Source organism: Microcaecilia unicolor, chromosome 2, assembly GCF_901765095.1.
Source record: "Microcaecilia unicolor chromosome 2, aMicUni1.1, whole genome shotgun sequence".
Taxonomy (NCBI): domain Eukaryota; kingdom Metazoa; phylum Chordata; class Amphibia; order Gymnophiona; family Siphonopidae; genus Microcaecilia; species Microcaecilia unicolor.
The window spans coordinates 443,528,806-443,553,825 of NC_044032.1; the positions used below are offsets into that span (position 1 = coordinate 443,528,806).

The 25,020-nt window shown below is 42.6% G+C and overlaps 1 protein-coding gene across 1 annotated transcript in view; it reads left to right on the forward strand.

Annotated features, from left to right (window-relative positions):
- Window positions 1-2,999: 2,999 nt before the first annotated feature.
- The window catches only part of LOC115461210 (matrix metalloproteinase-21-like), a 40,931-nt gene continuing 18,910 nt past the window's right edge, over window positions 3,000-25,020 (forward strand). Inside the window, exons 1-4 of the mRNA XM_030190880.1 lie at window positions 3,000-3,066; window positions 3,223-3,247; window positions 18,649-19,066; window positions 23,187-23,961. Of these exons, the coding sequence (XP_030046740.1) occupies window positions 18,902-19,066; window positions 23,187-23,961 (940 nt within the window). The 5' untranslated portion in view covers window positions 3,000-3,066; window positions 3,223-3,247; window positions 18,649-18,901. The remainder of the gene's footprint in view (window positions 3,067-3,222; window positions 3,248-18,648; window positions 19,067-23,186; window positions 23,962-25,020) is intronic.

A 25,020-nucleotide genomic window follows, 5' to 3' on the forward strand; every position in this document is an offset into this window, starting at 1 on the left:
GTGACACCTCGGGGGTTAAACCTAGAGGTGGAATGGATCTGAGGCCCCTACGTAACCAGGAGGCGTGGCTTGATGGTATATTTTAGGGATCTAGGCATTAACAGAGAAACAATTGTTGTCATTTCCTGGCGGCTCAGACACGGAAATCAACCCACCAGGTAAGTTGTTGAATAAATTGATATTATTACTGATGGATTAAGCAGGCACTATTTAGATTGTTGAAAAGAATTTTGGAAAAGGTTATGTTACATGGAATATATGTTTGTTTAGGGTGATAACTTGCGGTTCTCCTGAAGAAGCTGTGAGCGAAATGCGGTCTCGCATTGAGAACCAAACAAGAGAACATTCTGGAATAAGGATGAGCCGCAGATGCTCGCAGTAGCTGGAGTTTTCTATTACCAACGGTCCTTAAACATGGAGGAAAAGTTGTGAAGGTGTTTTCTCTCCTTATATATACTTTTGGAACAAAACATTTAATGCTCCTAAGTTAAGGAGGGGCATGAATAGTTGAAGCCCGGTTGCCACAAGAGTTCTGGATGACGGCAACATAGTGGCCACTATATGGACTATACATAAAAACATTAAGGGTATATCTGTATACCCACGGGCTATTGACTTCATAAATATATTATGGTGAATGTTGTTTTGAAAGATAATATCGACTTACTTTAAGCTAGAATAACGGTAAGAGAATATATGTGACCGATATTGGCAAAGAAGTTCCAGAAAAACTGGGCGCACTACGGGGTGATATATGTTATATGTTATATTTGTATTTCTATATTAAATTATAAAAATGATATGTACTTGTAGAATTTATTGAATAACAGGGAGTACAAGTGAAAAATTGGTTAGTCAATACGTACTTTGTGTTTAAATATAAAAGGTTCCCTAATTAATCTAATGATCATTACTGTTTATGCCTTTGGCTGGTCAAGACTGTACACCTGTTTAATCACTCACTGAAGAATAAAGAGTTTTGTTAGACACATGGGTTTCCTTTTTGCCTGATTTCCTAGGAACATTTTCCTTCCACTCTTTTTGTTTTTGCAGCATAGGAAAACCCATCTTATAAAATGACCATACAGAGCAGTAGGAAGCCTAATGGTTAGAGCAGAGGGCTGTGAATCAGGGGACTCAGGTTCAAATTCCACTTCAGCTGTTTGTTATTTATGTTTTAAATTGTGAGCCCTCCAGGAACAGAAAAATACCTACTGCACCTGACTGTATGCCACTTCAATAGCCTTCAGGCTTGTAGGTATCTTATACATTCAAGTACAGTTGGTAATCTTCTGTCCCTGGAGGACTCACAATAAAAAAAAAAAAAGACCTGAAATGGGATTTGACACTGGGTCCCTCGATTCCCAGTCCACTGCACTAACCTTTAGGATACTCCTCAGACCTGCAAAGTGCATAGTGTTCTGTTAAGAATGTCATAGAGCCTAGCATCCTTTGCTGGTTTCACATTCAGGGGAGAGGGAAGGGGAGAGCAACCCCTGGGGGATTAGGGAGGTGTTATGCCTTAATCTCTCCAGGGACAGCTGCTAAATTAGAGCACATTCCTGTAACCTGGACATGACAAGTACCAGGTCTAAACAACAATGCCTTTATTTTTAGTCTCTTCCCCTTCTGTGATTGGAGTTGGACGTCCATGTTTTTGGCCCTTCCTAGTCCTTCCCAAAACACACCCAGACCATGTCCTCTTGTCATATGGACATACTGCAGTGTTAGATGTTCATACCCTGCCATTGTAAAATTTGGATTTGGACATTCATGCAATATGGACATCTAAATGCCAGTTTTCACACATCCAAAACAAGAATAGGGCTTCTCAAATAACCACCATAGTTGCATACAATGGAGGCAGTGCATCGAAATATCTCTCATGCCTGTTACCAGCAGAGTAAAAAAAAAACAAAAAAAACTGAAGATTCTAATGATACCACCAGTATAACCGGTGGTGCAGCTAGAGTCCTGTCAGTATTTCTCTGCCTCCAGCAGCCAGCGCAGATCAGACTGATACAGCAGGATATTTGTGGTAGCAGGTCTGACTCCCTTGAATACACACTATGGCTTCTGTTCAGTGGTTGAGGCTGGCTAGTGTAGAGTAGACTTCCAGATGTTTGATTATGATTCTTCTCCTAATAGAGCCTGGAGGGATTCACTACCATTCTGTAGCCCCAATTCTTTGCCCAAGGGCCTTCGCTCAATGAGTCTAACTAGCACAGATTGCTGGTTAAAGAGGGTCAGAGGCAGGCTGGGGGTGGATTAAATTTCAGGGCTTCTTTTACTAAGCTATACTAACGATTTTCATTCACTAAATGCTAAGAAGCCCATAGAAATAAACTGGGCTTCTTAGCATTTAGTGTGCACTGATCATTAGTCCACCTTAGTATAAGGAGCCTTAAGTGGCTGTCTTGTCGATAAAATCACTTATCTCATTAACATTAAGCCAATAATTTTCATCAGCCCAACTTACAGTCTTTGAATATTCAGTTAAAGGTAAGCAGATAAATTATCCAGATATCTTTAACCAAATATCTTGGGGCTGAATATAGACCGCAAAGAAATATCTTTAACAGGCAAATAAGGACTAAGAAGTCCAGCAGATTCTGGCATTTAAAATGTTAAAAAGCATTGGTTTAGCAAATATCTTTTTTATGTACTTTTAAGTTGACAGTACAGCTGCCGATGGGTTTCTTTATACCCCATTAGGGCAAGTGGAGCAAATTTCAACAGAATATTTTCAACTTCGTTTCAGTTCTTCAAGTGATCCACCTTATTTGCAGATGCAAAAGAAAAATCATTTTATCTCAATTAATTAATCCATGCAGGTGTCCATTCAGTATCATACAGCTTAAGTAGAAGGCAGTTCTCCCTGTTTCCGAGCTGATTGGTTAGATACAGGCTCCCTCCCCTATGAGTCAGTGTAAAATGATTTTGCCAGAGCTGAATTCCCAATAAATGAGTTCCACTGCTAAACCTCTCTAGGACAGGGGCTGAAATCCATTCCAGCCTTCAGCACAGGTAGAAGGACGCAGCAGCACTTCACTCCCTCAGAGGAAGGTAAGCTCAGCAGGACTGAAAAAGCAGCTGTCACTTGCTCACTGTTTCACTCATTTAAACCCTCCCTGTTGGTACTGTAATAATTCCCAGCAACCCAGTTGTACACATTCCTACTTATCCTCATTTTGTCTTTTTTTTTAATACTTTTTTTCATAGATCTGCTAAGAAGTGAAAGAAACTGGTAAGTATAATTAAAGTACTGTGGTTGTCTTTTTGCTCTGTTGAATATGTATATGAGTTGCAAGTACATCCAATAAGAAGGACCAGCTCAATGTGCAGGGAAACCATACAAACTATATCCCAGCATCTAAATAATACTCAGCAAACGTCACCAATACACACAAACTTATGAAAACCTTTTAGCACATTTTAAAATTTGTGTTATGGATCCTCAGATGCTTGGCTAAATGTGCTAAAAAGTTTTCATAAGTTTGTGTGCATTGGTGACGTTTGCTGAGTTTGCTGAAAACTTTTTAGCACATTTAGCCAAGCATCTGAGGATCCATAACACAAATTTTAAAATGTGCTAAAAGGTTTTCATAAGTTTGTGTGTATTGGTGACATTTGCTGAGTATTATTTAGTTTTGTTGGACTAACTGAAATCGTCTGTGACTGGCATAAGTCTCTGAATTCAGTTCTGTTGGTATTATATTAAGTGTTGGCATTCTAGGATTTAAAAAATCTGCCTCGTGCTGTGCATCTTGCTCTTTCTCCCATTTCTCTTTCTTGTTCTCTCTCTTTCTTCCCTTAATTTTTATGATCTTCTTTCCTCTCACAGACACTATCTTCTATTTCCCTTTGTCCTCTTTCTTTTTGTTCCATTTACAATTTGTTTTTTTTAAACCTTGTCTTTCTCATTCCCCCTCCATTTTCCCCATTTCTGTCACACTCATTTTCTCTTTTTTCATATTTCTTTTTCTCTCCCTATTTTTTGCTCGCTTGTCACTCAGATTCTGGTAAGATTCAGACTCAGCAAACCTTACTAGTACAGTAACTTGTAGATAGGCTGAAAATGTAATATGTAAATTAGCACAAATAATATAAAAAGTATTAGTACTAAGAATATAACAAGGACAATTCCAGAATTCTGGTGATGCTCAGTATTGGTAAACAGTCTACTTCTCTCACTGTCTCTCCCGCATCTACATAGTAACATAGTAAATGACGGCAGATAAGGATCTGAATGCTCCATCCAGTCTGCCCAACAAGATAAACTCATTTTACATGGTATGTGATACTTTATATGTATACCTGAGTTTGATTTGCCCTTGCCATTCTCAGGGCACAGACCATAGAAGTCTGCCCAGCACTGTTCTTGTACTAAAAGTTCTGAAGCTAACATTGAAGCTCCTTAAAATTTACACTCCAGCCCATCTATATCTATTCAGTCACAATCAGGGCATAGACCGTAGAAGTCTGCCTAGCATTGGTTTTGCTTCCCAATTACCGGTGTTGCCACCCAATCTCCGCTAAGAAATCTCTCTTTCTTTCTCCATGTTGGTCTAGCCCTTTCTCTCTTTTCATTTTTTAAATCTCTCCTCTTTTCCTCTCTCTCCATTAGTCTGTACTCCAGCTTCGATCTCTTCCTTTGTCATTTGTCTATGCCTTTAGCTTTCTTTTTTTCTGTCACCTAGGAGTTTTTTTTTGCCTTCTCATCTGCTAGTGGATCCCAGGATCCTGCATGGTTTTCTTCCTTATCCCCCTGTTCTCTGTCCTACAGATGTGGCATTTTTTTCATAATCCTTTGATTGAGTCCGCTAGTTGCAGGAACTGAAGTATGATTATCTTATCTCTGTTCATGATATATTTCTTCAGTTTTATAGGCTTTCAGGCTAGTCAAATAATTTTGTTTTTTTGACATGAGGGAAGCAGATGGTTGGCATCAGCATGCAGATCAGTGACTGGTGAGAGATCTAGAAAGCTGAGCAATTTTAATGTGCCCCTCAGTTTGTCTATGTGGGAGGATTTGAAAACATAAACAGTGGAAAGATCCCCTGTGCCAGGCGAGAGCAAACGGCCATCAATCTATCTCTGAAACGTAAAGAAACAGTGACAGAATGAAACTGGCAAACAGTCAGCATAGCTAAGAACTTGTGAAATCCTCTCTCTATCTTCTTTCACATGTTGTCTCGCTGTATGAAACACACCCAGACATAGCTAAACTTCTCTTTCACTGTGAAACATTGCAGAGAATAAAGAATATACCCAGCCTTGGCTGATGAATAACTCAGGGCCTCTTTTACAAAGCTGCGCTACCAATTCTCGGTGGGACAAATGAGAGGAAGCCCATTCAATTCCTATGGGCTTCCTCTCATTTGCCGTGTGGGAATCGCTAGTGTGGCTTTGCAAAAGAAGCCCTCGGTGACAGTGTTGCATGCTGCTGTCAATTAGATGTGGCTTTAATTCCCAAGCCTGGTACCTGCTCCTCAGGGGCAATGGAAGTTTCAGAAGATTCTGGGGCAGAGGAGGTCTAAGTCATTTCACAGTGGTAAAGCCCGGTGACCTGATTCAGTCTGTATCTAGTGGGACTTAATATCTGAGTGGCTGTAATTTCTGGGGGAAGAGGGTTAAAAGGAGAAAATTTTCCTGTATAATCATATATGAAGATTTATGGTACCTTTACTCCAGTAGAGACTGGAAGTGCAAACGCAGAGAAGAAAAGTGGTAAAAGAAGAATGAAAAGAAAATTAAAAACCAACTTTTCCACCTTCTCTCTCTCACTATCTGACGATGAATGGAGAAAAGACATTTCCACCCCCTCTTCTCATTAAACTCAATATTCAATGAACCAGCAAGTAGGTAAATTGTCTAGATAACTCTAACCAGACATTCAGAGAGGCTGATCCAGATAAATCAGCTGCTGAATATATTCACATAGAGTTACCCAGACAACATTTACACTTCTCTAACTTTTACCAGGCACCACTGAATTTCAGAATAGACCAGATGGGCTTAACTTTGGGGTCATTTTACTAAGGTGTGCCAAAAAATGGGCTGCGCTAGTGTAGGTGCGTGTTTTGGGCGCACACAGATCCATTTTCCAGAGCACCTGTAAAAAAGGCCTTTAAAAAAAATTTTTTGCTGAAAATGGACGTGCGGCAAAATAAAAATTGGCGCGTCTATTTTGGGTCTGAGACCTCACTGCCAGCCATTGACTGAGCGGTAAGGTCTCACGCGTTAACAGTGCGGTAATCACCTACACGCATAGAATGACGACTACCGCCTGGTTTTTGCCGCATGCCAGTAAAGAAAAATTATTTTCCGCCGCACCTAGTGGATGCACATCAAAAATGAAATTACCACAAGGGCCATGCGGTAGCCGGGCGGCAACTCCAAATTGACATGTGTTGGGCGCATTTAGGCACCTATGCGGCTCAGTAAAAGGACCCCTCTATTAAGCATCTAGAGTAGGCTTCTACAATTGTCTAGGACTATACACATGACACATACTTTTGTGTGGTATAAGTTGGGACAGGATTGTTACAAAACATATCTGTCAATTTTAACCAGCACCACATACACAGTTATACCTCGCACAGAGCAGAGCTATGTGACAGAATTGGTGATGAATCTAGGAGACTATTTTCACAAAGTGCACCACACACATACCGGAAGGAATTCAACAAATGGTGTCAAATCTAGCACAGAAAAAATTGAGCACTAAGGGGTCCTTTTACTGAGGTGCGCCGAAAAATGGTCTGCGCTGGTATAGGCACGTGTATTGGACGCACGCAGGCCCATTTTTCAGCGCACCTGCAAAAAAGGTGCTTTTTTTGGCCAAAAATTGTCATGCGTCCATTTTGGGTCGGAGACCTTACCGCCACCTATTAACTTAGCGGTAAGGTCTCACGCGTTAACTGGGCAGTAATCGTCAGCATGCATACAGTACCGATTACCGCCTGGTTTGCACCATGTGGTAGAAAATAAAAATATATTTTCTGACGCGCGTTCGAAAATGGAAATGCCACCTGGGACACATGGTAGCTGGGTGGTAGCTCCCAATTGACGCATGTTGGACGCGCATAGGCACCTACGCGCCTTAGTAAAAGGGCCCCTGAGTGTAATTCTATAAAGGGAGCATGCTCTATATAGAATAGCATTTGGCGTGGATCCAGTGCTGGCAGGTGGAAATGCCATTGCCCAACTGAGGCGCATTTTGGGCAAATTCTGTAAATCCACATGCAACTTTTTGGAATGCTCCTAACACACCACTGGCTATGCTATTTTCTTTTCAAATATACACAATTGAAGGTAGGCACTGTGCTTTATAGAATAGCACACAGTGAGATGCATGCACAAATATTTAAGACTGCCAATTAACATCAATGATTGGTCATTAGCATCCAATTATTGATGTTTCCGAGCTTTAGTCATTTTATTTGTTCATGCATCTCTGGGTCATGGAAATGTGGGCATGGTATATAGATATTCAGTAGGCACATTTTTTTCATTCTTTCCCTAGTTGCTCTGTTATAAAATTGCTCCCATATAGTTTAGCCACACCCTGGGAACATCTGTGAAACATCTTTATATGAGGGCACATTTTGTCTGGATAACAATTTGCCCAAGAATAACTCACCTGCTCAGTAGAGGGCAGATGGTAATTTAAACCGCACAGATTTGCAGTAGCGTTCCTAGGTCGGCTGCCACCTGGGACGGATCGCCGCTGTGCACCCTCCCCCCCAAGAGCAGCTGCGTCCATCCCCCCAGGTTGCAGCATGAACCCCCCCCCCCGCCCCAGCGCATCAAGCCCCCCCCCCCCCCCCCGGGTGCATTCTTGGCTGCTGGAGGGTGCAGAGAGCAGCTGCGCACCTGTCGGCTCCACTGGCTCCCTGCTCCCTCTGCCCCAGAACAGGAAGTAACCTGTTCTGGGCAGAGGGAGCAGGGAACCAGCGGAGCTGACAGGCACGTGGCTGCTCTCTGCACCCTCCAGCAGCATGCACCCGGAGCGGACTGCCCCCACTGCCCTGCCCTTGCTACACCACTGCAGATTTGTTCATTAAATCCCAGACTTAGCCATACAAATAATTTGAATAGAAACTTTTTTCTGTATAGTAGTGCCTGGAATAAGGAAAATACATAGTTCTTTTTTTTCACTCTCCTGTCTAACTGCATCATGCTTACAGAAATTATAGACTAAGACCAAACATTTCTATCCCATTCATCTTACTGTGTCACAATGCACAGAATACAAAACAATCCCAGGAAATTTTACCATTTCACTAAAGGAGGATTCACTAAACTTGGGCTGATTGGCACTATCCACCCAATTTTGTAAGAAGAGTCCAATTCAAGAGTGTACAGAAATAATTCCCCTGATAAGAGAAATGAAATTGTGGCACATAAATCTTTTGAAACTTCAGGAATTATTTCTTCTTTCTAACAAGTCTGAGAAAGTAAAGAGCTAAGCATGTCTGATGTCTGCATAATGTATCACAATATTTCTGAGAAGTTCAAACTACAGTAACAAACCCTTTCCGTATCAGAGGTGTGGGGGGGGGGGGGGGGAGGTAGGAATGTCTTGCTAGGTGTATGTTTTGTTTCTCTTTTTCACACCCTCACCCTCTTGCATTCTGTCAATGCAGAAATTGCCCATCTGTAAATCTGAGTGTTGGCTTAGTTTTTATAGCAGATGTTGAAAAAAGGGAAAGAGAACAGTAGTGATGTTAATATAAAAAACATTTCCTTTACACAGAAGCTATGCTCTTAATTAATTTCTGTTTGGTGCAAAACCAAGCCAAGAGACAGCAATGTTGCCCACCGCATGAATAAAAATATTATCATTCAACATTCCTGATGATTGAATGGACTTGCCCTGCCCATGGACCACTCCAGTGCTATATGAATAGTACCAAGGTGGTCTGCAATGTATTTTAATGGCATTATCTGGATTTGCTCCTTAAAATCCAGAGGTAGAATAAGTCATTGCTAGCCAGATAAGTAACTGAATATTTGTATCTTTGCTGCTATTCAAGTAATAATTTAAAGAAGTCAAGACGATTATCCACATGCTTCAGAGCAATCTATTTCTTACCCAAAAATGATGTAGACATGTTCTAAATGAAACAGTTTCTCATTATGTTTTAGCAGCATAAGAACATAGGATACTGGGCTTGATGGACTTTTGCTTGCTTATTTTCGAAGGAGAAGGGCGGCCATCTTCTGACACAATTTGGGAGATGGCCGGCCTTCTCCTAAGGCCGGCCAAATCGGTATAATCGAAAGCCGATTTTGACAGGCTTCAACTGCTTTCCGTCATAGGGCAGGCCAAAGTTCAAGGGGCGTGTCGGCAGTGTACCGAAGGTGGGACAGGGGGTGTGGTTAAGAGTTGACCATCCTCGGCCGATAATGGAAAAAAGAAGGCCGGCCCTGACGAGCATTTGGCCGACTTTACTTGGTCCCTTTTTGTTCACAACCAAGCCTCGAAAAGTTGCCCAAATTGACCAGATGACCACCGGAGGGAATTGGGGATCACCTCCCCTTATTCCCCCAGTGGTCACCAACCCCGTCCCACCCCAAAACAAATTAAAACACATTTTTTGCCAGCCTCTATGCCAGCCTCAAATGTCATACCCAGCTCCATCACAGCACTATGCAGGTCCCTGGAGCAGTTTTTAGTGGGTACTGCAGTGCACTTCAGGCAGGCGGACCCAGGCCCATCCCCCCCCCCCCCCACCTGTTACACTTGTGGTGGTAAATGGGAGCCCTCCAAAACCCACTGTACCTTTAAGGGCTATGGTAGTGTTGTACAGTTGTGAGTAGTGGGTTTTGGGGGGGCTCAGGACCCAAGGTAAGGGAGCTATGCACCTGGGATCAATTTGTGAAGTCCACTGCAGTGCCCCCTAGGGTGCCCGGTTGGTGTCCTGGCATGTGAGAGGACCAGTGCACTACAAATGCTGGCTCCTTCCACGACCAAATGGCTTGGATTTGGTTGGGTTTGAGATGGCTGCCATTAGTTTCCATTGGCGAAAACCAATTGCAGCCATCTCTAATGCCAGCGATCTCTAAGGGCAGCCCAAGTGTTGAGATTTGGCCGGCCCCGACCGTATTATCGAAATGAAAGATGGCCAGCCATCTTGTTTTGATAATACAGTCAGGTACGCCGCTTAACGAGGTTGTCATTAGAGATGGCTGCCCTTATAGATGGGCACCCCTGTTCGATTATGCCCCTCTTGGTCTGTCCCAGTATGGCAACACTTGTTTCCAACAGTGTCCAATCCAGGTCACAAGTACCTAGTAAGATCTCAAAACAGTAAAACAAATTTTATGCTGCTTATCCCAGAAATAGTGGATTTTCCCCAAGTCCATTTAATAATGGCTTATGGACTTTTCCTTTAGGAAGCTGTCCAAACATTTTTTAAACCCTGCTAAGCTAACTGCTTTTACCACATTCTCTGGCAACAAATTCTAGAGTTTAATTACATGTTGAGTGAAGAAATATTTTCTCTGTTTTGGTTTGTTTTAGTTTCAGTGTATCTCCCCTAATCCTAGTACCTTTGGAAAGAGTAAAAAAGCGATCCACATCTACCCATTCCACTCCACTCAGTATTTTATCATATCTCCCCTCAGCCATCTCTTCTCCAAGCGGCCAAGCGGAAGAGCCCTAGTCTTTCCTCATAAGGAAGTTGTTCCATCCCCTTTATCATTTTCCTCGCCTTTCTCTGTACCTTTTCTAATTCTGATGTTATCTTTTTTGAGATGCGGTGACCAGAAATACACACACAGTATTTGAGGAGTGGTCGCACCATGGAGCAATACAGAGACATTTTAACATTCTCATTTTTGTTTTCCATTCCTTTCCTAATACTTCTTAACATTCTATTTGGTTTCTTAGCTGCTGCTGCACACTTAGCAGAGGGTTTCAATGTATCATCAACGATGCCACCTTGATCCTCTTCCTGGACCTTGACCCGAAATCTTGTATCACGTAGCTATAGTTTGGGTTCCTCTTTCCCATGCGCCAGTGGCATAGCCAGGCAGCCAATTTTGGGTAGGTCTGAGCCCAAAGTGGATGGGCACAAAATTTTCTCTGTCCTGCCCTACCCACACCTCAAAATATAAATGGCTAATAAGGATCCCCACATGCTGTCAGCTCAAGACTTTCTCTAAAGGTTGCTAGAACTCCCTTTTACCAAGCTTGGCAGGCAACAGCGGGGTAATGCTATCAAATTTCCCTTTACCAAAAATCAGTCTGACAGCCATATTTTGCAACAACTGCAACCATTTTTGTAACTTAGATGAAGCATTTTGATACAACGAATTGCAATAATCCAGTTTCAGTAGGAGAATTGCTTGTGGTAGACTCCTTTGCATTTGAAAAAATTTAGAAGATTTAATAGCCTGAAGCTGTCATAATCCAAAAAAAAAAAAAAAAAACCTTAATGGGGCTTGCTGAATGAGGGGCAAGAGAGACACATATGCCAAAGCAGGGAATAGGATTGAGGCAGCAGTGGAGACAGGAGCTGAGGGTGAATGGCACTGCTGAGTGAACTAGCTTTGAAGGCAGGTACTGTGGAAGTTTCAGCCTGCTAAACCTGCTGCTTTTAGCTTGGAAGAAATTTGGAATGTGGTGGTAAGTCTGCGTCAGTCTCTGCTCACCTGACTACTATTACAAATAAGAATATGTTGCTGGAGAAAGAGGTGGGAGATCACAAAGCTCAGACTGGCGTTTTGGCAGGAGGAGTGGAACAGATAGAGAATAAAGTCAAGACAATATAGAACTCCCAGGAAACCTTAATCTCTGCTATGTATTTACATGACAAGTTAGAGACATTTGAGAATGTTCTTTTGAAGTGCAATGTGTGTTGTATTAACTTCCCCAGTTCCCAGGCATATAGCTTTGGAAATGTATAAAAAGTGTTGTGGAGATATTCAGGGTTTCCCTAGGAACAGTTCCTCTGGTTTCTAGAATATATTATTTACCCCCTTATAAGAAGAAACCAGTAGAGGATGGCCAAAATGCCTGTTTCCTATTTCCGAGGGTAGTTCGGACCTGTCATTCTTGAAACCTTGGGCTCTAAACTTGTATTAACAGTTATTGTTAGTTTTGTGTTGGATCCTGACTAGAATTGAAAGTTCAAGCTTTTTAAGGCCACACAGAAAAAGCAGAAATATTAATGAGGTCTAGATTTTTGCAGTTGGGTTCCTCCTTTTTTCTTAAATTTCCTTGAAAGCCTGTGGTTAGATAGAAAGCTGTTTGCTACTTTTTTTAAAGCCATCTCAGCTTTCCATGGTTATTATCACTGAGAACCATGGAAAGCTGAGATGGCTTTAAAAAAGTAGCAAACAGCTTTCTATCTAACCACAGGCTTTCAAGGAAATTTAAGAAAAAAGGAGGAACCCAACTGCAAAAATCTAGACCTCATTAATATTTCTGCTTTTTCTGTGTGGCCTTAGCCACATCATAAAAAGCTCGAACTTTTATCACGATTTTGCCATAGGAAGGTTAATTTTCCACTGTTCCCTCTTTATATGATTTTTGGGGGCAGTTTTATAAGCTTACACCTAGGGCTATTGATCACATACATTCACTAGGTATTCTAAAAAGTAGTGCCTAATTTGCACATGTAATTTAATTGAATAATGAGCTAGAGCCAATTATTGGCTTCATAGCAAGCAATTATTGGCACTAATTAGATTTAATTAAAATATTTGCATGTAAATTCCACGCATGTTCAAAAAGGGGGCGCAGAAATAGGAGGGACGTGGGTGGAATGGGTGCATTTCTAAAATTTAGTGCAGGTAGTTATAGAATGAGGATATGCATGGAGATTTATACCACATTTCAGTTGGAGCAAAATGGCCATGCCTAAAGTTAGGCGAGATTCCCGGATGTAAACACTAGTCTATAAACCAGACCTAACTTTAAGCATAGTTTATAGACTAGTGCTTTTTTTTGGCCAATTTTTTGGGCATCATATATAGAATTTACCCTATCCCCCAGGTTCTATATAGCAATCCTAGAGAACTGTGCTGAAATTCAGGCAGATTCTGTAACAGCGCTAATTAGCATTGATAAATAAATAAAAGCACTTAACAAACAATAATTAGCACTAATTGGCAATAATTAGAATTTATGCACACAACTCACTAAGCATATTCTGTAATGCAATGCGCCTAACTTCTAACGTGCGTCGACAAAAAGGGATGTGGTTGTGGGCATTTCATAGGCGTTCTGAAATTTTCATGCATAGTTATAGAATATGGCCCTCTGCACCTAAATCTATGTGCCAGGATTTACGCCATGATTTCATTGTTGTAAATGGACATGTTTAGTTTTAGGCACTGGGATATCAACTAAGCGTATTCTATGTACCACGCCTAAATCTAGGCGCCACTTATAGAATATGCTTAGGCAAAAATGTTTCTGATGCAGATTTTTTAGGCACCATATATAGAATTCCCCCATATCTACTTAACTCCAGGATGGATGAATACATGGGAAGAGTATGGGCAAGCCATGAGTGTGGCCCCCAAGGAACACACATAAGTTATAGGATACTGTCTGTGTCACTTGGTGCACTTAGACACAATCATTTGCACGAGCCATTGCCATGGCATAAGTGTTCACACCTAAGATAAGGCGTGCCAACCCGCTGACTTCTGCTAATATGCTATAACGGCCTAGGTGCATCATATGCTGTATAGAATTAGCACTCAGCATGTGGCAGGGGCATAGCTACGTGGAGCCATGGGGGCATGGGCCCCCGTAGATTTGGCCCTGGAACCCCACCGCCAACCCCTTTGACCCCCCTCCCGCCGCCAACCCTCCCCTGCCGCCACCGTCGGGCACCTTTGCGTTACTGATCTGCAAGGGCAGGCTTCTGTTTCTGTCAGACTCATAGAAACAGAAGCCTGCCCTTGCAGATCAGCAACGTGGCTGCGCCGGAGAAGAGGACTTCGGCTGGCAGGGCTTGGGGACCCATGTGGGTTTAATTTACCTATCCCTGGAAGCCTCCCACTTACCTGAAGCATTCTTTGGCTGCCTTTAATTTAAAGGTTTGACTGTGTGCAGGAGGATCACAGAAGATTTGTGTGACTCTGCAATTCCCAGTGTTTGTCTGTGGTTTTTTTTATCACAGGGATAAGAACAGTGGCTTTATATTGCAGTGGAGTTTTTTTTCTTTCTTCACTTGAGAACTTGTTGGATACAAAGATCAGTAACGTTCAATATCTGCTACAATTATTAAGAACTGGGTTTTGTGTGCCCTTGTGTGTGTTTTTTAGGGCTCACTGACTGGTCTTTATTGAGATTGTGCTCTGATGATACACAGAGACTGAAGAAACTGCAATTTAGGGTTTAAGTTTAATGTTCTTTGTGGGATTTACATATGTAATCAGGGTATAAGTCTGGTGTGGATGGCAGTGTGAGTGAGTTGCAGGGATACTATTTGGTAATTCTTTTAATGCACTGGTTTGTTTTCACTAATAAAGATTTTGTAATTTATATAGAACAGGAGTACTGTTTGTTGTTAACATTGTAGGTGCCAAATCTCGGCATCCCTTTATAGAATTACCCTCGTAAAGCCTGGTTTTATAACAAGACACCCATGTGAGAAGCCCAAAAAAGCACCTATTTTAGCTTATTTTATAAAGGAAACCTAGGCGCTTTTGTACCTTTAGAAAAAGGGTCTGTATTCAGCCCCCAATAGAATGCAAATGTCAATGCATAGATTTATAGCTGCTGCAAGGTGGATATAATTATGTTTCTGTACCTTACCTGTGTATTTTATAAAATGTGTGTATACATCCCAATTCTTCCCCTGTTCTTAAACTATGCCTCCAGGAATGAGTACATGCAGTGTGCATATAAGAATGTGCCATCTTGACAGTGTACTTATTTTTACACAAGCATGTCACCCTCAAATTATACAAATACCTGTTTTGCATATAAAACAAACTTTACATGCAGAGAAATCTTTATAAAAATACCTCCAACATGACTGAATATTGCCAACTAGATGTATAAATTATATGTCTGAGTGCTGCCAACCCTGGTATGCCCCCAAATCTCATCCCCTTTTTGGACAGTTATCTTTGGTCACCAAAACATTTGGCTCTAAAAAAAGTGCTATTCTGCAAAACTTGCTTAAAGCTAGGCACAGTTTGTAGAATAGCGCTTTTGCCTGGGAATCGTGCCTAACTTTAGGTGCGGCCAATTATACCAACTAAAACGTGGTGCAAATACCCATGCATAAATTTAGGCATGGACGCCCTTATCCTCTAACTGTGCGTGTAACAAAAAGGAACATCTCCACTCTGCCCATGACCCTCCCATTTCCACACCTCATTTTTTGATTAATTTGTAAAATTTGTGAGCGGATCCTGCGCCTAAATTTACACATGTACATTTCAATTAAATCTAATTAGTGGCAATAATTGTTTGTTAAAAAGCAAATTATCGGTGCTAATTAACTTGTTCAATTAAATTGTGAATGCAAATTGGGCACGTGCCCAAATTTGTGCTTGCAATTTATAGCAACTTCTATAGAATTAAGGGGTAAGTCTCAAAAGATCACTTAGAACTAAGCGCAAATCTATATCATCAAGTAATTTCCATTATCTATTCCTAAGTTATGCACCTAACTTTAGGTGTGAGCCCTTACAGTAGCGGCTGGTATAAATGGTCACACCTTTGCAATAATCCTCGAGCATAAGTCCTACGCACCTTCCTGATCCGCCCTTGTCCTTCCCAGGTCCACACCCCCTTGCAATTACACACTATGGATTTTGCATGCGCAATTTATAAAATCCCAACTAAGGGCAGTGACACATGTAACTTCTAACTAGTGCCAATTAGCCCCATCCAGCACCAATTTATTTATATTCACTAATTAACACCAATTAGCAGCTAATTATTAAATTGTTACATATATAACTGACACTAGTCTACAAATTGCACATGCCGAGCATAAAATTGTGCACACAAGTTTATGACATTAGGGGGATAGATGGCAATTCTAGAACAAAGCACCCACATTTAGGCACCAGAGCACACCTACATGGCATCCTACTTTCCTTTATAGAATACTAGGGTAACAGATCAGATGCACATGTAGAATTAAGTTGTGATCGCTAGCCATAGAGCTGGTGTAGGTGCTTATGCATAAACTCCAGAGATATGCATGTAACCTATAGTATTCTAGATGGTTACATATGGAAGTATAGGTCCCACCCAGACTCCTCCACTGTATGCACACCTCTAAAATATGCACTATGTAACATACACATGTAAAGAATAATACTTAGATGGAATTTTGGCATGCATAAGCGTGTGTGCACATATTGGTATGTCTATGGTACTATTCTGAACATTTGTATGTGTAATTAGCATGTAGTGCCTACTTTATGGATTTACCTTTTTATGATTTACTAGTAAAAGAGGCCCGTTTCTGAAAGAAATGAAACAGGCGTTAGCAAGGTTCCATGCCCCCCTCCCTACCTTCCTCCCTCTCTCTCCTCCGAGTTCCAGCCCCCCTCCCCTCTGAGTTCCATGCCCCCCTACGTCCCTCCCTCCCTCCCTGTCCTCTGAGTTCCAGGCACCCCTCCCCTTCGAGTTCCAGGACTCCTGGCCCCCTCCGCTTTGAGTTCCAGGACCCCTTTCTTCCCCTTTCGAGTTCCAAGACCCCCTCACCTTTGAGTTCAAGGACCCCCTCCCCTTCAAGTTGCAGGACCCCTCTCCTCCCCTTCGAGTTCCAGTATCCCTCCCCTTCGAGTTCCAGGACCCCCTTCCCTCCCCTTCAAGTTCCAGGATGCCCCACGCAGTAGTAGTATCACTTTAAGTAATGCAAAGTGGGCAAGCCCCCCTCTTTGACGCATGCCTGGTATGCAAACTTATACATTTAAAGCAACAATGTGTCTCGGGCGCCAGATCGAGCAATTAATGTGGACGGCTGACCGCTTTCTAGCTCTCTCGGCACTGCCTGGGTCACGCACGGGCCAGAGCAGAAGGGGAAGAGGATATAGACCCCGCAAACCTGACGTTAAAATCCGCAGAAGTTCGAGAACAGTTCGCTAGTAGATCGTCACCCTCTGGGGGGTTTCCTGTGGTTTGGGGACAAGGGGGATTCCCTGCTGCGTATGAAATGGACACTGATCGGGTGAGGGGAAGCATGGTAGTACCGCCGAAGCGGAGGATGGTTTCCTCCATTTTTGGACTCACCTTGGCACTCATCTTCTGCTCGCTGGACCAGGTACTGTAAAACTATGATCTTCCTGACTTTTCCTCTGCACGCTGTGTGCTTAAGTTTAGTTACGTGTTTATTTGCAGATTGTCTGTGGAGAGTGTGGAGGATGGGCTAAAATGGCTTGCTGCCGGGTGCAATATGGGGGGGGGGGGCTGCTATTGCACGTGTTTGTCCATTACCTTCATGCAACTGCCGCGGATCATGCCTGAGTTCAGATCTGTCACTGCAACACGGTTTCCCAGGCAACACGGTGACATCACTGGAAGGCTTCAGACATTACGAACCAGGCTTCAACTTCCTGGCAGTCAGCTTCAGAACGTTGGAGGTGCAAATTATTATAGTAGAAGATATGTTCAAAATGATCCATTCAGACCCCAGGAATTAAAAAGTACTTATAAGGTTCACACCACCTCCCATTACATGCGTGCTTTTGAATATTGTTCGCATTAATTCTATAGATGCCAATACTCAAAAGGGCTTATGCTCCCAGCATTGAGAGGTATGCTCCTAAATTGGCCTCTTTGAAAATTTACTGGGGCTGAGTACCTAAATTTAGGTGCTTAATTTTACTAGGAATCTCGAATCCTAAAACTTGGATGGCAACAAGGGCGGATTTTAGGTAGCAAAAAAGTTAAAGGGTCAATTTCAAAGGCTTCTGCCCACTTAAATCACTTATGGCTGCTTGACTGGCAATATTCAGTGGCACTTAACTGGGCAGTACCACTGAATATTGGCTCTGAATGGCCACTTTTTATGTGGGCTGGAGAGGGGAATTCCAAGGGTGGAGTCCCTGCGGTCAAGCAATTGCTGGTATCTTGCATAAATAGAAGAGAGAGGGTCATGGACAGGCCACAGTCACTTTGACAGTCAACCAAGTCATAACAAAACACAAGAAAGAATCCTGAATTGGTTCTTGAGACCCAGGATCTATAAAAAGGACGCGCAGTATTGTCTCTTCTGCCATGAATGTCAACTCACCATCCCCCAAACATGCCTTAAGGTCACTAAATATCTCTCCTTTTCATCAAGGAGCCCTGCAGAGGATTGCCATGGACCTCATGGGTCCACTAAATAAGTCAGCCCAAGTACATCAATCCATCCTCAGCATTCTAGATTATGCATTTTGCTACCTGAGGCTATTCCTTTTTGGAAAATGGATAGTAAAACCCTTGTCAGGTCTTTCTGAATGCTGAAATCCAAAAGAAGCCCTTACCATTGAGTTAAATCACAGTCTGATTTAATACAGCTTAGTATAGAGGCCCCTTAGTGATGTTATTGCTTCAGTATTGCATATTTCACATGTATTAAAATTGTATTTTAGAGAATAGCCAGCTTAGGCTGCCTGAGTATTGGATGATGAGGTCTATATTAACTGTATGCAAATTCTTCCTTATAGGCTAATAAACAACTGAAACTGACAACACTGTTCTCCTGACTATCCTGCTCTTTCTCACATCGAGAGACAGACAGAGACAGACGGAGGCTAGTAGCATCAATTCAATTAACGAAAGGATAGAAGGGGCCTAGACTGACCTCCAAGCCCCTTGTTTTCCTGAAGACAACTGTGTTTTTCCATCATTCTTTTACCACCACTTAACTTCTTCCATTTAAGACGGCCTGTTGACTTTTTGGTTGAATTCAGAAGCACGATGATCCTCCACAGCAGGATCATGCTAATTTTCCTATTCAGCTACCTGCTCAACTCCTGGCATTTGACAGAAGGGGAGAAGGTCTACCATAATCGAGATCGCTCAGATATTCAGCAAGGGCCTGCGAACCGGGCAGAGACTGTTGTCACCCATAAATTTGCCCAGGTGAGTTCACAAACACAAAGCTCCTAAAAGGGCAGTTCATCTTTCTTTAGTTAGGATTATTCATATGTCTTTAGCAGCTTTATGTGGTAGCTTCTAATCAGTGGCGTAGGGAGGGGCGGTCCGCCCCGGGTGCACGCGCTGGGGGGGTGTCGGCCCCACTGGTTCCCTGCTTCCTCTGCCCCGGAACAGGTTACTTCCTGTTCCAGGGCAGAGAGAGCAATGAACCAGCGGAGCTGACGCAGCTCCAAGCGATGTGCACTCGGGGTGGCTCGGCCCTCCCGCCTGTCCCCCGCAAGTAAGAATTCACTCCGGGGGGGGGGGTGCGCTGCGGAGGGGGGCGCATGCCGTGCTGCACCCGGGGGGGGGGTGCGCAGCGGCGACCCGCCCCGGGTGTCAGCCGCCCTCGCTACGGCCCTGCTTCTAATTTAGTAACATGCTTTGACTACCCTCTGGAGGCAAAAAAAAGATTTATTAAGGATTTAGAAATTCTATAATGTTATTGGCCTCCACTGGATCACCTCCCCCCTCCAAATAAAACTATTCCCGAATTCTACTACTTTTAAGAAAGTTGCATGCTATGGGATTGACATTCAAAAGGGGTTTAAGTAAGCAGGAGAGTCTCCAGCCTGTTTAAACGCCAGTCAACAGTCCATTCCCAGATATTCAATGGTACTTAACCATACAGTGCCGCTGAATATGCAGTGTGAGTGTCATGCCTTTGTCCAGGTAGTGCTGGAGAGGTCTGTGGGTGGAGTCAGGGTGGAGCTAGCAGCTATGCAGGCACCAGAAATATTCAATGCTGGTGCCCCCATAACTAACTGGATAGATACGGTCCTATCTTTGTCTTGTTAGCTAATTTCCAAGACAACCAGAGAAGTAGGGAAGGGATCTAGGTAAACCAAACAAAGGAAACTCCAGAGATTGATTGTAGTAAAAGAAATTTATTGAAAAACCAGTTACCTTAGACTCAGCACGGTCTGTGTTTCAGCAAAAAAAATATGCCTGCTTCAGGAGTTGAATACCTGTCTGAGTGATATCCGTTGTGTCTTAAAACTGGTAAGACAAACTAAACCAACAAACACTCAAAACTGTCAGAGAAATTGTGCCAGTTTACTGTCTTCATCTGCACTGTTCCCTCTAAGCTGAGTGGGTATCCTACAACTGCATTGCTACCAGTAGGGGGTGGTGTGTTTTCAATCGCAATGGACAGGCAAGTTCCCTGGAGTCCTGCAGAACTTGCATGTCCCTCACTGTTGAAAATGTGATAGTGAAACAGCTCCCCCCCTGGCAGGACTGTAGGTGGAAGACTGCTGCTCTGCTTAAAGGAAACCTGAACAGCTTGCCAGATTTTGTTTCCTGCCTGTCCCTCCCCCTCCCAGGGTTGCTCCATGTATTTTCTAAAGCTTTGACAGCAGTAATTCCTAGATAAGGATATTTTTTTTTCTGTCTCCTTCTGATTTGGGGGATAGGGAAAACTGCTAGACTTTTCCTGCCATCTCCCCTTTCCTTTCCCCATCTTTTCACTCCATGACAGGTCTTTCCTGTCACACTAGTTACAGAATTTCCTTTTAAAATGTTTAAGGCATGCTTATGTTTATGCTTATTCCAGAACTTGATATGCTGCCTTTACTTAAACAAGGTCAAAGCGGTATACATAAAACAAAACAATCAAGGAAAATCAGAAAAGAACTCCATTAAAACATTAAAGAACCCATTCTTACAGGCTATATGGAAAGAAAATTATCCTTCCAAGGGCAAATTGAAAGCAAGTGTAGCTTTTCAGGAGCAACTTGAAATTAGACAGAGAAAGCTCAGATCTGATGTACGGTGGGGCGAGAAAGAAGAATACAGAGGATCTGGTGGATTCGTAGTGGGCCTGTTTGGGGGATGGGAGGACTAACCATGGGCATCAAGGGAGCATATTCTATAACATGGTGCGCCTGAATTCTAAATTGCATAGTTGGAAAGGGGGCATGGGCATTTCTAAAATCTATGCACATTGTTATAGAACTGATCTGTGCCTAATTTAGGTGTTAGGATTTATGCCAAGTAAAACATTTGGGTCACGTGGAGAGGTGCTCGGTGTTATTCTATAAACCATGAGGAAATTTAAGCCTATTCTGTAAAATGTAAACGTACTTTACAGAATACGCCTAGGTGTATTTTTCTTTTCCATGGGGAATTTTCAAGCGCCATATATAGAATCTAGCCCTAAATGCTCAAGTAGGCACTATCAAATTGCCTGGGCATATACAGTACATGTACCTGGGCACCTGAAAGTAGGCAGGCCAATGCCAAGTGCTGACCACTAACTTTTTGTGCCAAAATGCCATACTAGCATAAGTCGGCATTGACGCGCCTATAGCTATGTGTGAACAGTTATGTCAGGTCAATGATAGGGTTAAATGCTTTCATATATGTATACCCCCTTGCAGGTAGTACACATATGCACATATCAATTATCTCAGCACTTCTATGCATATGGTGATCATAACTACATAGTGCAGTGTAGAACTGCCTTGTATAAATGTAGGGCGGTTGATATTCAAAGCGATATAACCAGCCAGAAATGGCTCCTGGCAGGTTAATTTGCCTAAGGCTAACCACCAGCTATTTTGGGGGCATTCCAGGGGTGGAGTCAGCACTTGGCCGGTTAAGTGCCGACATTCAGCACTTAACCAGCCTGGGTAACCACATAAATAGGATCACAGAAAAGTCAGCCCTATCTTTATGTGGTGTCCCATAGCTGGTTAAGTGCTGGACATTGGACTTAACTGGTTATGCATTAGTTGGCACCACAAAACCAGATATTCAGTGCCAAAGCCCGGACATTGGATATCTGGGTTTAACCACCGCCGGCTGAATATTGAGGCTGTAGTTACTCAGAAAGCTGTGGCCTCTGGATAGCAGGAGAATAAATAATACTGGGCTTACCTGGTTAGGGTGGTGGACTTTGGTCCTGGGGAACTGAGGAACTGAGTTCAATTCCCACTTCAGGCACAGGCAGCTCCCCCTCCATTGCCCCATGTAAGCCACATTGAGCCTGCTATGAGTGGGAAAGCGCGGGGTACAAATGTACCAAAAAAAAGATATATATATGATCTGAACTGAAACATAGAGGAATGTATGCAGATAAAACCATGTGGCCTCTCTATGCCATCTACTCTCCCTTGTACTCCCTTAGGGATCCTATGTACCAGTCCCAAACTTTCATGAGTTCAGATAGTTTTCATTTCCACCACCTCCACCAGCAGGCCGTTCCATGAATTGACCAACCATTATGTGAAGAAATATTTCCTCAGGTTATTTCTGAGTCTTTCGCCTTTCACCTTCATCCTGTGACCCCTCGTTCCAGAGCTTCCTTTCAATTAAAAGAGACTCGCCTCCTGTGCATCTGTGCTGTGTAGGTATTTAAATGAGGCAGCATATGAACAGCATTTCTACAAAAGGGCACCAATTATTTAGAAACGTAGGGGGTGCCTACCTGGAGCCTGGTCTCTAAAGGAAAGTGGGCCTCTAGCTTCCTTTAGAGAATACCAGTGTAATAGGTAAAATACGCATGTATAATTTAGGCACGATCAGCCATACAACTGATATGAACGCTCATGCTTAGACTGTAAACAAAATAAAAAGCATAAATTTTAAGATTTATGAGCCCCACTTATGATCTGCCTAGACAACCTTTAGTAATAAAACTAGTACTACTGCTTTAGGTGCCTGTGTATTTGGATTTAGGGATAGATAAATTATTAGTTGATGGATGTGCAGCATATCCCACACCACAAGACAGTCAGCTACTTAACCCTGTCAAAATCAGATAATAATCCTGTTGCTTTGACCCAGCTGTAACTACTTCACAGCACTAACTGGATGAAAGGTTTTGATGTTCCATCTCGTGAAATGTCATCCAAGTATTTGCAGTAATATTGCTGACTTTAGTGTTGCACCCAGGAACGGTTGCGTATGTTTTAAACTCAGGGTAAGGGTGGGAGGTTCATATTAAAACTGAAACATAATCAAAGAAATTTGTATCTTGAGAATTCTGATGAATAGCCACAGCTGGAAGGGGAGAGGAGAGATAGGCAAGCAAACAGATAATTAAAGATATTTTCTCACACAGAGATACCTCTGGAAGTATGGCTGGACAGAGCCTGTTAAATGGGAGTCCCTTCAGTACGAGAGTGTGATGGAACCAGAAGAGGAAGATGTGGCACCTCCTGATGTTTCTGTTGTGCTCATGGAAGACCATTCTGAGAGCGGGAATGTTGAAAAATCTCAGGATGCAGAACCCACAGAAAGCCCACAATTTCTTAATGCCCTAAGACGCTTCCAGGAAGCCAATGGACTCCCTGTTACAGGCATCCTGGATAAGGCCACCAAAAAGATCATGAACACCCCCCGCTGTGGAGTTCCTGACCACAAAGTTCCTGAGACAAAAGAAGGGACCAGTATGCCAAATGCCAATAGGATCACGAAAGATGCCAACAGTCGCAGCACTGGGAATACAGCTGACATTTCTAATTTTTCTGAGAACACCACCACGAGCGCCATAGAACAAAGTAACATAACTGACCACACGGGAGCAACCAACTCCACAAATGCTAATGGCAGTGGGCAAATAGTACAGGGACGCTTACTCCAGAGACTGGTGGAACACGCACGGAAGAAAAGAAGTGATTCGCTGCGAAATGGCATCAAAACAGTGGCATTTCCCAAGCCTAAAGTAAAGTGGCGTCTGCTGGGGGAAGGATACAGTGAGTGGTTACCCACTGATCAGCAGAGGTACATCTTGAACTTGGCCTTCCGTATGTGGAGTGAGGTAGTACCACTGATCTTTGAGGAGGACATCATCTCTCCAGCGTATGAGATCGATATTAAACTAGGCTTCGGAACACGTAAGTCATGACAAAGTTGGAAAAAAACAAAATAAATGTATTATGGGGAATTCCAATTAAATATTTTCCCTTTAGACTATACCCAAAAATAATGGAAAATTCACTTATAAATTCCTCTAATTAAACAAAAATAAACTCTAAATTTCTAGTAAAAACACCAGTGATGGTGCACAGAAGTAATTTCAGACTCAGCCACTGGCTGACTATCACAGCGTTCAATCATCACACCAATTCAAGATATCCCCCAAGCTGTGTTTTTCAATTCAAAATCTCAGTTCATAGCTGAAATTCCAAAAGTCAAAAAGAATAAATGGGAAGTACTGCCGGGTTACTGTGGTAGCCCAGCGGTACTTCCTGTTTAGTGAGCGGTAAGCCCATGTTTTACTAATATTCTGGGCTCCTCTTGCCTCTATTGTACACAAAGGGGTTGATTATTCAGCCGATGGCATTTAGCATTTTGCCGACAGCTGTGGCATTATGCCCAGAAATTCAATGTCGGGCCTTGTCTAGACTTCAGCATTGAATTTCTGGCTTTCCGGAGCTGGCTACCCTATAGCCAGTTAAGTGCGCTAAGAGGTACCACATAAAGATAGGACTGACTTTTATGTAGTCCTATTATACAGTGATCTTGGCCAAAATAGCAGGTTTTGCACTGGACACATACTGGGCATTTTCAGCAGCACTGACCAGTTAAAGTGCCACTGAAACTGACCACTTAGCCCTAAAAAACAGATTTAACCAGCCAGGAGCCGTTTCTGACTGGTTAAATCACTTCGAATATTGACCCTATTGGCTTACTTACCAGGGCTGGTGGAGAATTATAAACAATATTGTTGGCTTCATAGAAACCAGACATGCTTCTTAAATGGCTTTAATGAAATTTAAATTAACTTATCATTTTCTTGAATCTGTAAGAGGTATGCTGAATGATTAAAGGATATGCTTTCGATTTAAAACTTTCTGTAATTGAATTTTGAATGTACAACACTTAAAACACACACAAATACACAAAGCTGTCAATTACTGAAAAACATTAAATCTGAAAACATATTATGTAGA